The sequence below is a fragment of the Neophocaena asiaeorientalis genome, unplaced genomic scaffold (genome assembly GCF_003031525.2).
Source record: "Neophocaena asiaeorientalis asiaeorientalis breed wild unplaced genomic scaffold, Neophocaena_asiaeorientalis_V1.1 scaffold534, whole genome shotgun sequence".
Lineage (NCBI taxonomy): Eukaryota > Metazoa > Chordata > Mammalia > Artiodactyla > Phocoenidae > Neophocaena > Neophocaena asiaeorientalis.
The window spans coordinates 1102713-1119565 of record NW_020172826.1 but is presented as its reverse complement, the minus strand read 5'-3'; the positions used below and the strand labels follow the sequence as shown (position 1 = coordinate 1119565).

Sequence of the window (16853 nt, the reverse complement as noted above, 5' to 3'; positions counted from 1 at the left end):
TTGGATACTTACCATGTATAAGGTACAAAACTACACATTTGAATTAGTAAGAGAGGAGGGGAAGGGAAATACTATTTACAGAAGACCATATGTTCTTTTAATTACTTCCTACTACTCCCATATGAGCTATTGTTTGTTCCATCTTACAGATGCAGAAACTGAGGCTCAGAGAGGTTAAGTGACCTGCCAAAGGTCCTATGTTTGTATATATTGAAGCCTCCGGGCTTCCTTGGTGGCGCAGTGGTTGGGAGTCTGCCTGCCGATGCAGGGGACGCGGGTTCGTGCCCCGGTCTGGGAGGATCCCACGTGCCGTGGAGCGGCGGGGCCCGTGAGCCATGGCCGCTGGGTGCGCGTCCGGAGCCTGTGCTCCGGGACGGGAAAGGCCACGGCGGGGAGAGGCCCGCGGACCCCCAAAAAAAAAAAAAAAAAAAAAAAAAAGCCTCCAAAGTTAGCATTTGCTACATTTCCCTCTCTTACATATTGATCTCTTCCTGCCCTCAAGGGCCCTGGTAGTTTAGCATGAAGCATACGTCTTATACCTAGTGAGCACGAGCTAAGTTTTATAAAAGAGTTACAAGTGCTTTAGGAGTTCAAAACTAGGGAAGGAACATATCCAAAAGAGGGTCAGGTAAAGCTCAGGGAAGAGAGGTCACTGAGATGAGCCATCAATGGCTGGCAATAATGATAGTGGGATTGTAGAGGAGGCAAAGATGAGACTTTTACTGCAAGGACTAATGTTTGTTTCAGAAACTCAGATTCCTGCTGTGTTTTTTTTCCAAGTAGCTCCATAGCTCAGGTTGCCAGGTAAGAAGTTTCAAGAAAGTTGTGCTATTGTTATTCTAAGCAAAATGATAACTGATGATGTTTATTCAGAAGAAAGAATGGCATAAGCAAAGGTACAGAAAGTGAGGAGAGTGAAGGGCATTCTGACAACAGCTGGTGTTCAAGGCTGACTAGCGGAGAGGATCCTTAAGGGAATGGAGGGAGAGGTGGCATGGGGGATAAAGCAGAAAAGGAAAGTTAGAAGCAGATAATAGAGGGCTTTGGAATAAAGATGCAGACGTAGAGAATGGACTTGAGGACATGGGGAGGGGGAAGGGTAAGCTGGGACGAAGTGAGACAGTGGCATGGACATATATACACTACCAAATGTAAAATGGATAGCTAGTGGGAAGCATCTGCATAGCACAGGGAGATCAGCTTGGTGCTTTGTGACCACCTAGAGGGGTGGGATAGGGAGGGTGGGAGGGAGACACAAGAGGGAGGAGATATGGGGATGTATGTATATGTATAGCTGATTCACTTTGTTATAAAGCAGAGACTAACACGCCATTGTAAAGCAATTATACTCCAATAAAGATTTTTTAAAAAAATAAAACATAAATAAATAAAATAAAATGAGACAATAGAGGACTTTGGACACAAACAGAAGCTAACACTTTATTTGGTAGGGATCAGAAGGGTGATCTAAACTAAATTTTTAATTATATAACTACTTCTTTGGGGAATTCTCAAGCTTATTTAAAAGGAAGAGAAAATAGTGTCATAAACTGCCCTAGACCCCTCAACAAGCTTCAAGAATTATCCAAGACTAATCTTGTTTCATGAATCCCTTCCTCTCGTTTATTTTGTTTTGCTTTGTTTTTTTGATGATGTATTTAAAAGCAAAACCTAGATATCATGTCATTGCATCTGCAAATACTGAAATATGAATCTCTAACTGATAAGACCTTTCTGTAACATATCCATCACTTCATTATTGAATCTAGTAAAATTAATAATAACTCTTTAAATATCATCATTCCCAGTCCATATTCAAATTTCCCCAATTATCTCAAAAATGTCTCTATAGATGGTTTGAATCAAGATGTAAAGCCCACACTTGGAATTTAATTGCTATAACTCTTCAGTCTCTTTTATTCTATAGTCATCTTCCTCCTCTTTTTATGTTTTCATGTCATCAATTTTTTCAGGGCATTCATCCTATTTATAGAATGACCCACATTCTGGATTGGTCTGACTTCCTTATGGTGCTTTTGAACTTATTCTCTTATCTTCTGTTTTTCTTGTAAATATCTTTTACAAGTTCTATTTAGAGGTTTGATTAGGTTCTGGTTAAATGTTCAGAAAGAGTCTCTTATAAAGGTGTAATATGCTTCTTATTTCATCATACCAAGAGGCGTAAAATATTTGGTTGATTGGCAGGTCAGTGGTATTGGCCTGCTTTCCCAAAACCTGTCACCTAATAGCTTTTGTATCCATGGAGGCTCATTGCCTATATCAACTTTCTCAGAGTGGATTACAAATGAGCCATTGATGATTTTTGAGCTGAGGAATGATATGTTTAGAAATGCACTTTAGAAAACATAGCCTGCCAAAAGAATGTAAGAGGAAGTAGAGTAAAGGAAGACCAAAGATGCTTATAGATTATTCTTGTTTTTCAGGCACAAGGGAACTAGCAACAAACATGGAAAGCTATACTCAAGGGATTTTGGGGAGAATGAATATAGGACTTGTCAATAGATCCTATTTACTGAGGCAAACGTAACACTGAGCTTTTAGGCTTGCAGGAGTAGCAGTGTGTTAAACAAAAATAGGGAAGTGTCATGATTGGCTTGCAGTAGAAACTGAGAAGTTTGGTTGGAAAATGTTGAGTTTGAGCTGATGATGGCCTCTCTTGGCTTAGACATCTGGTGAGCAGTTGAGAATGCAGGATTGCAGCTTGGGAAAGAATTTAGGACATAATTCAGGTAATAGGTAAAGCCAAATAGTATATTTGATAGCTGATGAAGGGAGTAAAGTGAAAAGACAAAAGGTTTAGAAACAAATCTGGACAATCTTGACATTTATGGGCTTTGTCAACCCTCCCTCCTCAAAGCTGTGGTTTATTTAGTTTTAGTTTAGCCCAGGGTGACTCCCTTCCAGGGCCCCAGTGACTGGCTCAGCAGTTTCCCTTCCCATAGCTTAGCTTTCTTCTTCTTAATGGAAAGAAATGCCCTCAAGATGAATATGTATTTCAACTCATGTTACTTTATTTTTCCCAAAGCTAGAATGTAAAAATATGCCTTCTACTCTGCTACTTACTTTCTCTTCCCTCAAGTTCAATTTCCTTTCTTTCTGTGACCAGTCTATTACTTAGGGAAGTTCAATGGAGATGGTAAGAAGAAGTCACGACCTTAGAATGGGGAATGGAGGGCAAAGGCAACTTTTCTTTCCTTTGACTTTAGGAGAGGGGTAATGAACATGTTTGGAGACCAAGGAGAAGAATCCAAGGGAACCGTAATGGGGTTTATTTTATTTTGTTTTATTTTATTACTCTTTATTGAAGTATACTTTATTTACAATGTTGTATTAATTTCTGCTGTACAGCAAAGCGATTCAGTTATACATATATATACAATTCTTTTATATATATATTTTTTCTTTTCCATTATGGTTTATCATAAGATACTGAATATAGTTCTCTGGGCTATACAGTAGGGCCTTGTTGTTTATGCATTCGATATATAATAGCTGACATCTGCTAACCCCAAACTCTCACTCCATCCGTCCCCCAAACCCCTCCCCGCTGGCAACCACAAGTCTGTTCTCTATGTCCGTTAAGTCTGTTTCTGTTTCATAGACAGGTTCATTTGTATCATATTTTAGATTCCACATATAAGTGATATCATATGGTATTTGTCTTTCTCCTTCTGACTTACTTCACTTAGTATGATAATCTCCAGTTGCAACCATGTTGCTGCAAATGGCATTATTTTGTTCTTTTTTATGGCTGAATAGTATTCCATTGTATATATGTACCATGTCTTCTTTGTCCATTCACCTGTCGATGGACATTTAAGTTGTTTCCATGTCTTGACTATTGTGAGTAGTGCTTCTATGACCATAGGGGTGCTTGTATCTTTTTGGATTAGAGTTTTGTCTGGATTTTTGCCTAGGAGTGGGATTGCTGGATCATTATGGTAGTTCTATTTTTAGTTTTCTGAGGAACCTCCGTACTGTTTTCCATAATGACTGTACCAACTTACATTCCCACCAACAGTGTAGGAGGGTTCCCTTTTCTCTACATCCTCTCCAGCATTTGTTATTTGCAGAATTTTTAATGATGGCCGTTCTGACCAGTGTGAGGTGATACCTCATTGTAGTTTTGATCTGCATTTCTCTAATAATTAGTGATGTTGAGCAGCTTTTCATGTGCTTCTTGGCCATTTGTATTTCTTCTTTGGGGAAATGTTTGTTTAGGTCTTCTTCTGCCCATTTTTTGATTGGTTTTTTTTTTTTTTTTTTTTTTACTGTTGAGTTGTATGAGCTATTTGTATATTTTGGAAATTAAGCCAAGAGAACTTGTTGAAGAGACAAGTGAGAACAGCAATGAAGAGCAGGGCGAGGGTGGGGAGAATAGGTGTGATAGTCCCTTCACTCCCAGGAGAGAGGAGGTGAAGCTACAAGAAAATCTGGAGATGGAGAGTGTGGTAGTTGTAGAAGCTTACATTAAAGCTTTTGCTCTGTTTAGCCATCAGCTGAGAATGAGGGAGATTGAGCTTCTAATTTACATAGGCAGCTCAGGAACCACAGAGGAACCCTGAGATTCAGGATCTCCCAGACTCATCTGACAGTTGTTTTTTCCATCCCTGTGTATCTCGTTAGACTCAAAGGGGACATCCTACCCTCATCCCTGGATTGTATTCAGTTGCCCTGCACAAAATCAATATTGCTCTATGAGATACTACAAGTGAAGTCAAGAATAAAAGTGACCTTCAAACCAGGCTTTCTTAAATAGTCTGAGAAAAATTATTTGGGGACAGTATAGTAGGCAACATGAAGAAATAAATGATTGTAAATTAAACTCCAGGTTTAAAGATGGATGTTACCTCTGAATACCTTTGAATTATATTGAGGACACTAAGAGTATTATAGGATAGTTTACACCATTAGCTGTAAAATCATGGGGGCTACTATGGGCATTTAGAGAGCAAGTTGATACTTTCTTTCCACAAAAGGAATGTTTAGGATTCCAAGTCTTTCACCATGGAGTTCATTTTATTTGACCTCTTAAAAATAAGTTTTAAAATAAAAGCAAAGTTAAACAAATAAAAAGTTTTAGCAATCTTTTAAAATATTTAGATGTAAGGAATGATTCTAGAAAGAAGGGACCTCTTGGTTATGATTGGCAGAAGCAGTAATTTGGCTGTCTTTGATTTGTATTGTGTTAGAAAAGAAAGCCAGAGTGAGCTTCCCTGATTCCTGCTGTTTTATAAGCCCCTAAGTCCATTGAGCTACATCAGCCTAACTTTCAAGAGTCCTTTTTTAATGTTTGGTTTTTCTAAATTTTCTTTTAGTGCTAGACCTCACTAATTGTTTCCTTATGGCAGCTGCTTATGATTTAAGACTGATCTTGGGTACGTATAGTCCCTCGTTCAAGGCTCAAGCTGACATCACAAAAGAACATATAGTTACCATCTTACTACAGAAAATGCCCAGAAAATAAGAGCTGTAAAAAGTAGCTTCTCAATAAGTGGGGGTGGTTTTGATATTTTAAATTTCTGTTTATACCGACCCCCTTTTCTGCTTGGTTTCTTTTAATCTTCAATGATTTACACCTTCACAAAAGGTGTAAAGTCTGAAGCTATAAATCTGTTTATAGCTGTAATTCCCTTCCCTGGCTTAGCAGAGTTTGACACTATAATGAACAAGGTTCTTCTGCAGCAACATTGAATCTGGTTCTTGTATATTTCTTTTATATGTTGCTGCTTTGAACACAGGAGAGTTTTACTGCATTCTTGTCTTTCTGGGTGTTTTGATTCAGCGAGAATTGATTATCTACTTCAGCGAGAATTGATTATCTACTGTATGCTAGGGGTGACTAGGTAGTTCCAGGGCCTAAAGTTTAGTCTTGTTTAGTCATTAAAGTAGTATGGTTAAAACAACAATTAAGTGTTTTTGTTTTGTTTTGTTTCATTTGGTAATATTTCCTGTACATTGAAGTAAACTATATTAAACCCACATATTCTTGAAATGTTTTCAACCTTCCACCTAATACCTTTCTCACCGCATTGCCTTTTGATTTTAGGAAATCAATATGTTTACTTTCTTCATCCTCAGGTCAAGTATCTGAAAAAGAAATTTAATTTTATGTTTAGCATGGTTAAAATATTTAAAATATTGAGTGTGTGCCTCAAAATCATTACCATTAGTAGATCAGGCATTCTACAAGTTGCTTTGTGGACAGTGTTTCATTTAAGCAAAGAGTAAGCATTGTTTTCCCCATTTTTCAGATGAAGAAACTGAGGCTCAAAGAGATTAATTAATCTGCTAAAGATCGCACAGGTGATCACAACCAGGATTTCAGTCTGGATCTGTTTGATTCTAAACCTTGAGCTCTTAATCACCAAGATAATTTATATATTTTATTTTAAAATAATTCCCCCAAATTATACATTCCTTTTTATTTTTTACTCTTTTCTGTAGCATTTGAAAAGAAATTATATGGAAGCACACACACACACACACACACACACACACACACTGATCTATACTTATGTATAGGAACTCGTACATGTTCCTATACATAACTCGTACATGTTAGGTTTTCCATAAAAAGCTTTAAATTTACACATTACTAGCTGAAGTTATTTGCAAAGTTGGAAGTCTGTGAAACAAACAAACAAAAAAATTGGTGACTTGAGAAAGAAATGTCCCTAAAAATATATTATGCCAATAAAGCGGAAAACGATATATATGAGTTCAAGGTTGAGGCATATACACTTGGAAGAACACATGTTCACATTTTAGTCAGAGGTGAACCTATGCTAACTGCAATTTATTCAGAAGCAAGGTAGATTTACCCACATGTAAATAGCTAGGGTCCCTAGTTTTCCACCAAGTAGTAGATTTTTCCATTGCTAATACTATTTGCAGTATGATTTTGTGCAGTTTCAGATACATGCTAAGAACCAAGGTACCAAATTCAGGTTCTTCATGCCTATATGATTTGAGTATCTATCTCATTGGCACAATGGGCCAAGTTAATGATACAGTCAGGGACGTATCTTGCCATCAGTAGAACTGAGGCTTCTATCCTACCGTTCAAGGGAACATTGGATACTTTGTGTTTCCTTCCTCCCTGGGAGACTGTGAATATTGATAAAGTAATGTTTGCAAGGGTGCCTGAGCACACAGACATCAGACATGCAGTGGCTACCGAGGTTGTGCTGTGCTTCTAGAGAACGGCCATGCAGCAGACCCTGTCTTCTTTATCCTTAAAAGATTAAGGAAATTATGGCTTTTAAAATATAGTAATTCCACGTTAAGTTTACAGTTTAAAAAGTAGAGGAAAGGAATGTACTTTGTTCATAAATTAACATTAGGAGAAGGATGGCTTCTGCATGGTGGTAGCACAGTATGGCCGCCATATTATATTATCACCCATGCTCCTTTTACTTAATAGTGATGACAGAGAATTCTCTCTCTCTCTCAGCTATTTCTGATTAGGTCAGCCAAATCTGCTAATACTCTGCTTGGATTTGAAAAACATCCCTAAAACTAGATTTCACACTTTATATGGTTCACTTGGCTCTGGAGCTGCTGTGTTTATCAGGATTGAATCAGCTTAGGCCAGCACTTTTCTTCAAATGCACTAAATTGTGAACTTCAAGTGAACAGAACTTCTTCAACCATGTTGATGATCTGTCAGTGGCCCCCACGTCCAATCAGTTAACTTTGCTGTTGGTTCTGCCTCAGAAATTTCTCGTAAATCTAGAACTTTTCCTGTGTCCTGATTGTCGTGATCTTAATTCAGATCTTTGCCATCTCTCCCTTGGACCAAGGCAACAACTTCCTAAGAAGAATAGCATTCCATGCTCTCTGAGTTCCGTAAGGCACACTTGATCTTGGCACCCCCTTGTAAAATCGATGACAGAATCCAGCCCAGGGACCTGGGTATTGTTAGCCGGTCTTCCCAAATCTCTTTCCTGCTATTCCCCATCTCCACTCTCCACACCACATATGTTCTTACCACTCTGAACTCCTCATCCGATGGCAGGATGTCCTCTCACACGTCTGCACGTTCATCCCTTCTGCCTGAACAGCCTCACTCCTCCCCAGTTCCCCTTATCCCGGCCAACTTTCAAGAGCCAGTTCCAATGTTATCTTTTTAATTCCTCCTCTCCTACCTTCATTCCTCTCTGTACTCCTACAACACAGCATTTATTCCACTAGTTATAATTATATTTACATGTCCAGACTCAGAGCACATTGTCTGGCTGATCGTTGGCCATAAATGCTTAGAATATGAAACTTGCATTTCCTCATAATTCTACAGGAATGCAAAGATTCATCAGAACAAGAATTGTTATATTTCAAAAATACAAATGACCTACACTTCTCTGGGATAGAAACCGTAACTTCATTCATATTTCAGCAGCTCTGGCTGTCAGGAATTTCCAGGGTTTACTCCCTTTCCATTTTTCTGCCTTTAGCGGAATTTAATTTTGTTTTCATGATTGCCGTCTTGTAAAAATCATTCCCTTTTTAGCTGTTGCCAGTTCAAAGTAGACAAAATTTACAGTTCTAGTGAGTAAAAGTCCTTTACTGGGCCATCCAACCCCTATGACTATATCTGTCTTTTCCAGCTATATTTCAATTACTTTTATGTAGATTGAAATCCAATATTTTCCTGAATCTCATTTATTGTTCCTCTTATTCCTGTGCTTTTAATTTGGTTTTTATCATTTAATTGAAATAGATAATAGTGCATGGAAAAAGAGCTAAAACCTTAGTTGTTTGGATAGAAATAGAATTCAGGAGACTAAAATCATTATAGGCCCACATTAAAGTCTTGACACAAGTAGGTTGCTACTAAGTTCTGTATTTGAAGTCATTTGAATAGGAGCTAATTTGAAGTTTGCCACTGAAATTTATAACTGCTTTGGTCGTAAATTGATAACACTTTAACAACTCTCTAAAAGAAGCTCTCCAACTACTAACAGCACTAATAATAAAGATGTTGTTAGCACCTTTGAAATTTATGTAATTAGAGCTAATTATGTAAAACTAATTAGAAAGATCATTTCAAGTCTTCTTATTTATTTATTAAAGTGGACATTATAAAAGATTTGACTCCAACATACCAGACCAGACCAGAAGGACAGGAGTCCGAAAAGAAGCCTCATATGAGGCTGTGGCTCACTGTTCACTTAATTGTGACCAGTAATTTTACCGTATTTCCTTCCCATTGACCTCAACCTTGTTTTAGCAACAGGCTTTTACCTTCAAATAGTTAACAACCAGCCACTGATACTGATACCTGGACAACATATATGTCCACTGAATATTAGATCGTTAACTTGGTGTAGTTGGAAGCAGCAGAATGCCAGTGTAAAATACTCTCTGATTCAGATAATTCATTAATTTGTATTGCTACCTATCCTGTAGTTAATACCAGAGAGTTTTGTTTGGCTTTACTCTAAAGACAAAAGAAAAATAACTTAAATCATGCCCCAGCTTTAATTTTAAAAGTTAATAATCAAAGAAACCTTTCTTTCGATTGTAATGTTTTGACTTTAAAAAGAATCATGGCTCCAAAATTTTGAGATACTATCTGTGCTTAGTAAGGTAGCTCACGTTTTTCTACATATTTAACCCATGTTTGCAGTGAAAGGGTCCAGCCTAGAAATAAGAGTGGGATTTTACTCAGAGAAGAAGAAAACACCTGCCATTAAACCCGAGAGCACAAGTGGGGCCTGGAGTGTCCAAAGCAGCCGCCACAGCTGTGGATGGAGGTTGACCTCTGCTTCGGTTCTGCATTGAGCTGGCAGGTGCCAGGACGCCATTCTGTCTACTCAAAAATACCCCCTTTTGAAGCAGCAGTATTCATTACTCAATTGTAAATGCAAATTTTCATGTGTTCATGAATTAAGCATCCTTGCTTATGGCAAGCTGTCTAAAGAGCTCTAGAGGACACATGTGGCTTTAGCATTAGTAATTCGACTTTGGGGAAAAGACTCATCTCTGTTCCCCACTGTAAAATAATTTCACAAAAGTTTTGACCTCAAACATGCCATATCACCTAACAAAGTCCCTTTGGGGGACTGGTACAATGAGAACCTTGGCCTCTGAAATCTCACAAGCAAAAGCAAACTAAACTTTAAAGAGGAGAAGCTTTTGATGGGCGTAGGGGAGAGGGGCTGGGGACAAGTCCACAGTAATTGTAAGTGACCTTACAGTAGCTGGATTTTCTAGGGGTCACTTTTCTTAACACCAGTATAGGAGAAGTGTTTGACTTTGGCAACAGGCTATTTAGCTTTTCTAGAACAGCCTGTTTAGCTTTTCTAAATCAGCATGTCACACCATATCCTCTGCCAGTGCTTAGAACATTGCCAAACTCTTTATAGGCATCCACCAAATGTATATAAAGATCTAATTAGAGTTAAAGATGCTACTTAATTAAATCAAGACCAGAATCTCCACTGCATTTCTTAACTTGATGGTAGGTGTCCTCTCATTCTTTTCTTTGGGTTGACTCTGCCCCACCAAAAATAAAATCCTACTTGTAGAGCATTAGTGAGCATTTTGTGCATGTCAAGAGTGATCAATAAGTCTCTTAAACTTAATTTTACAGAGGTACACAGACAGCCTGTACTCATGACTCACTACTTGATTCGCTGAAAACATCAAGAAAAATGTTCTTAAAATAGCTCCCCTTTTTAGTGGCGAAATTATTTGGGGGGTTAAGAAAGAAAAGGATTTGTTTAGTTGATTCCATTATCTTGGCCCCCTCTCCCTCTCCCAGATGCTCTACAATTCCTCTCTCCTGCATTTTGAACTTGAGATGTTGAGGCCACTGTCCATGACACTATGAAAAAGTCAATTGGGGAAATTCCCTGGCGGTCCAGTGGTTAGAACTCCATGCAGGGGGCATGTTTGATCCCTGGTTGGGGAAATAAGATCCTGCAAGCTGTGTGGCTCGGCCAAAAGAAAAAAAGAGAAAAGAAAGAAAGAAAAAAAAAGAAAAAGGCAATTGGGAGGCATTCAAGAGGGCACCTGTTGAAAGCAGGCACCAGATACATGGCCGTCAGTCTTCCTGAGAATCTAGTTCTAGAGCTGTGCCCTAACACTTAGCATCACGATCCACTGCATTTAAAGTCACACAGACTAGCTTAAAGTCCTGGCTAACTCACTTACAAGAGGCGTAACCTTGATAATCTTTGAGTTTTATTTCTGGCATCTGTGAAAGAAATATCATAAAACTTTGCTCATTAGGTTGGGAGAAGATTAAATGCAGTAACAGGTCAAAGTTCTTTGTTGATGGTAAAATATACAAAATATAAGACATGATGTTCCTGTTATTGTTAATGTCATGATAACCTCACAGCTGTTAAAATTGCTGCAACTGAGAATGGGAATTTGGTACAGCTCCTCTGCAACTGGTGTTTAGCAGCAGGTATTTTGGTAGGTGGAGCATTCTTACATTCCCACCTGAAGTGAGATAGCAGTCCCCACTGGGACCTCAGAAGGGGTACTTTGTTAGGACCTTGGCTTTACTCCTGTCTAGACTTGTCCTTGTCTCCCAACCCTGCTAAAAAGGAAGGTGAGAGATTGAAGGTAACTCTGAAATGCTCCACTTCCGCAGGTGGGCTGAGCCCTGAGACATGACTTCATCTTTAAGAGCTAGGAAAAAAAAATACTGATGCCTCTAGAATTCATGTTTCCTGCTAGTATTTTTGTTCAAAAGTGAAGAAAATCTCAGTGTGGCTTAAGAATAGACAGCTGTCCAACAAAACAGAAATTTCCTAAAAGACCCACATATATATGGTCATCTGATTTATGACAAAGGTAACACTGTACTGTGATGGGGAAAAGAGGCATTTTCAATAAATGGTATTGGGTTAATTTGATATCCACACGGGGAAAGAAAGCATCTTGACTTTAACCTCACGTCATTCACAAAATCAGTTCTCCAAGAATTCAGATCTAGATATGAAAGATAAAATAATAAAGCTTTTAGCTTTTAGAACAAACATGGAAGAACCTCTTTATGACCTTGAAGGAGGCAAAGATTTCTTAAGTGGAACAATAAAAGAGATAATCATAAAGAGAAAAAATGTTAAATTGAGTTTAAGAACTTCTATTCATCAAAAACATCTTTAAGAGAATGTAAACACAATATGTAGCGTGGGAGAATATGTTTGCAATAAATATATCCTTTTCTGACAAAAGACTCAGATTCAGAGTGTGTAAAGAACTCCTATCTGTCTGTCTATCTATCTGTCAATACAATGTATAATACGTAAAGAACTCTAGCAAGTAATAGGAGAACTCAATAGAAAATGATGTGAACAGACACTTTATGGGCTAGGATGCAAAACGGCCAATACATTTATTAAAAGGAGTTCAACTTAATTACTGGAGAAGTACAAATTAAAACACTGTGTGAAACTACTACACCTCCCACCGGAATGTCTAAAATGAAAAAGATGGAAAATACCAAGTATTGGTGATGATATAGAGGAACTGAAAATTCTCATACATTGCTGATGGAAGTATAATTGTTAACCACACTGAAAAACTATTTGGCAATATCTACTAACTAATAATCCAAATGTATGTATTGTCTAGAATGTAACACTTCTACTCCTAGATATACACCCAACAGAAATGTATTCAATTTTTCACCGAAAGACATATACTAGGATGTTTATTGCAGCACTGTTTGTAATAACCAAGACCCAAAAACTCCTGGAAGCAAATGGACATTAACAGTAGGATAAATAAATAAATAATTGTTTATTCACACAGTGGAATATTATAAATCAGTAAAAACAAACAATCTACAACTACACACAAAATTTTGCATGAATTTCACACACACTAAGAAAAGAGGCTAAACGCATAATGGATGATTCTATTTATATAAGTACATTTATATAAAGTACAAAAGCAGGTAAACTAATCTATTCTACCAGAGGTCAGAATAGTGATTACTGTTGGTGGCAAGCAGTAACAAGGAACATCACAACAGGGGCTTCTGGGTTCCTTTAGCTGGGTTCTACTTTCAGCAGGTGTGTTTAGTTTGTGAAAATTTACTCAGCATATTATATACTTATGGTATGTATACTTTCCTGTGTATGTATATAATACCATTTTCACATTCTAACCATATTACGAGTGTAGTTTAGAACCTAAACCTCCTTGAGAAACCTCACTGACAGGTACAGCTCTGTGCCCTTTGCATGAATCTTGTGACTAACCCTAGCCTATCTATTTAAGCTACAATATATTTTGAAATTTATTTAAAATATGTTTTTTTTTCTCTTTATTTCAGGGCCCTCGTGGTCCAAAAGGTGATAAGGTAAGAAAATGTATAGCAGGAACAAATTAACTTAGTGGAAATCCATACTGGCGTGACTTATACTATGTTACATTTAGATCTTTTTAATGAGCATCTACAGACTTTGTTCTAAAACTATCTTCTCATTTTCCTACTCTACAGGGCGAACAGGGTGATCAGGGACCTCGGGTAAGTTATACTCTTCCAGTCCTGGGCAGAAAATTATTAATAGTTTTCAGCTCCAAACTCATTGAATTAAAGTAGCCCTGGCTTCATAACTGCCTTGGTGTCATGTGGTTTAGTAATGGCTGACAAAAATACCATACCACTTATAACTGAAATAGCCTTAATTGTAACTAATGTTTGTATCTTGTTGCATTATCTTAACTTGATACCTGTAAATAGGACACTCTACAATAATGATTCCTACTGATTAAGGGCCAGAATCACTACTGAAAGTCAGCAACCACCACCCTTCCATTGACTATTGGGTCCCTCAGATTTGTATACGTTGTTTTGTAATATAGAGGCCATGTGGATTCCTATTGAATTTGGCCTTTTTCTGCAGTTAAACTTTATGTGCTATTGCATAAATATGTTGTATTAGAGATGAAAATATTAATGCATTTTCTATTTTTGTTCATCATGAGTTTGAATAATACTTATTTGAATTTCTTATTCTTTATAGATTTTTAAGCAGATAAAAGGTGTAATATAACTTAACATTCCAGGGAGGAGGGGGCATTCTTTTATTCTTCTCAAATGTGGCTCCTTTAACCATTATAAGACAATGGTGAATGCTTTGTTGTTACCTTGGTAGTGCCAAGTCCTCTGCTTCACATCTGTGCCTTATTACCCAAATGTTCAGACATGCTGTTCCAATGATGTAGTGGCTCCGCGCAGGCATACCTCTCAATTTTCTCATGTCACTGTGCACAAAAGCGAGCACTTGGTTGAAGAGAGTCATTTCTTACAGTGGAAAAGCACATTTAAAACTTTCAGGTTGAAAACAGACACTGTGTAGGTTTTTTGTAAAATGCAGTCTGTGAAGTTAATTATTGAATTCGTTTTCACCGCAGTAGAGGTTTTATTGCAAAAGATGTAGTCAATGCAAACTTGAAAAGTTTGTAGGCTTGTCCCTCCTGTTTTTTAAACTAGATGAAAATTATGCCATGATTGACTTTCCTTCCTATTCTTCTGCCATTTCTTCATATAGAGATAATGACTATGTCTCAGCATAGTCACCATGGCAGTTATTCTGTCTGATGACCAGTTCAAAGTTTATCTTAATGGTCAAGGAGATTAAACATCCTGGTATCTGTCCTGGATGTGAAGGGAATAAACTTCTCCTAACCCTAAATGATTAGGATGTAGTCACTTGCTCCGTATGTGGTGACTATTTCACATGGCATGTCTCCACGTATTGTGTATTATTTCTTTCTACATGCAATATCAAAATCACTCAACTTGCCCTTTCCAGGTAAGAGGGAAACTGTTTCTATTCTGAGAAATCTTCTTTTGGCAAAGGAAGTGAAAGGGTGGTTCACAGCTTAGCTGTCATCAGTGTGCACACAGCCCTCAGTTTCAAAAAGGTGTGTTGGCTTTCATCGTTTCAAAAAGTGATGATTGATTATAAAGCTAGGCCAGATTTTCAGGAGGAAACTCAAAACCATGTGAAATTCACCTTGTTTCATGTTGCATTACAAACTAAGACTTGGACCGGGTTCCTTGCAAGCGTGGCCAAAGTTCATGAACTACTTTGACAACCCAGACTGCCTTTCATACAGATTGCAGCCAGTTTTCACACTGACTGGGGCCAAGTTTCACACGATTCAGGGGCCACTTAGCATTTTAGCTGGAAAGTGGTAAAAATTGATCCCATTTTCATTTGGATTTTGCTTTGTATTGAAGGAATTTGGATTGAATTCACAATGTAGGGTGAATCTTTATGGATAAAAATTTAAATGTCCTAGGAAGTACACATGAATGTGAGCATGAGAACTTACCGAATTGCCTGCCTTTCCTCAGATTCCTAATTTAGAAACAAGGCAGGTCACATTCCGTGATCTTAGAATTTTAATATAAGTAGTGTCAGCTACCTGTTAGGAAATTCACATATCAAGATGGCAAAATGAAGATTTTACATTTCCAGAAAAATCAAGTTAGTTAGAACTGGAAAAGTCTTCAATTTTCATGAAAATTAATTTTACCCACATCCTCTTTGGGCACACTGTTCCAGCTGATGCTGACAGAGGCTCTCTTTTTTAAAATGTAGATCTTTGTATTTGAATACCATTTCCATTTTCATCCTATCATAGATTTTTGAAATCCACGTTTTACCATTTTTTCCAAGTAATTTATTTCTTTCCATAATTAACTTAACAATATGAACTTACATCACTTTAGTTCTTTGTTAACTGACCTTCCACTGGGATCTATGCTGTTTTCTTGAATGCGAGGTCCTTTTCTTTTCGTTTCTTTTTTGTTTTGTTGTTGGCTCACCAGGTGCCAGACAGGAATATATTAAGCCATATTATGTGAATCAAAGCAGGAAAAATTTGAAGATAAAATGCAAATTAAGAAGGTGAAACTATCTTGAAACACTTGGGCATATATTTATCAACACATATTGAGCGTCTACCATGTTCAAGGTACCCTACTTAATGCTATAGAGACTATAAATGGGTCCACTTGCCTCTCTCCTCTACTATCAGCAAATTCAACCTATTCTCATCTCATGTTCTTGATCACGGCAGTAGTCTTCCAATTAATCTTGCTTCCACTCTTACCGTGTACAATCCATTGCCTAAACAGCAACCAGAGACTGTTTTATGCTGTAAATTAGATTATGTTTCTCCCTGTTTTAAACTGAAATCCAAATCACTTTGCTTGGCCTCCAAGATCTGGCCCTTGCTTACCTCTATAACCTCATCTCGAACTAGTCTTCCCCTCTACCCACTGTGCTCCAGCCACTCTGTCATCCACGTGTTCTTTAAACACAACACACTCCCGACTTGATGACTTTCTATTTGCTCTTTTCTGGTCTTGTGATTGGGTTCTTCTGATCATTGAGAATTTTCTCTCAAATACCTCTTTGGGGAGAACTTCCCTAACTACCCAATCGAAATCTGAGATTATCCTATTTTGTTTATTTATTTAGTTGCTTCTTATCTGTAAAACATGCCTCTCCTTAAAACAAAAACTCCATGAGAGCAAGGACTTCTATCTGTCTTGTTCATACCTCCGTCACCAGAGCAGTAAGAACTTAATGAATATTTGTTCAATGTTAGAATAAAATATTATCTCATCATTACTGCCCTCAAGCAGCTGTTAATCTCATGGGTGCCTGAATAAATAAACTATGTGGTTTTATGTTATGTGCCTTAAATAGCCGTACTAAGAGACGCTAGATAATTGAACATTCTTCCATTTTGAAAAATAACTGCAGAAAAGGTGACACTTGAGCTAGGACTGGATACGTGGGTAATCTTTAAAAGCTTACATGAAGAGCAAGACATTAAATATT

The 16853-nt window shown here is 37.6% G+C and overlaps 1 protein-coding gene across 1 annotated transcript in view; it reads left to right on the top strand.

The window, feature by feature from the left end:
- Window positions 1-16853, top strand: part of COL25A1 (collagen type XXV alpha 1 chain) — a 466880-nt gene that overhangs the window by 296564 nt on the left and 153463 nt on the right. Inside the window, exons 6-7 of the mRNA XM_024741942.1 lie at window positions 13322-13348; window positions 13490-13516. Of these exons, the coding sequence (XP_024597710.1) occupies window positions 13322-13348; window positions 13490-13516 (54 nt within the window). The remainder of the gene's footprint in view (window positions 1-13321; window positions 13349-13489; window positions 13517-16853) is intronic.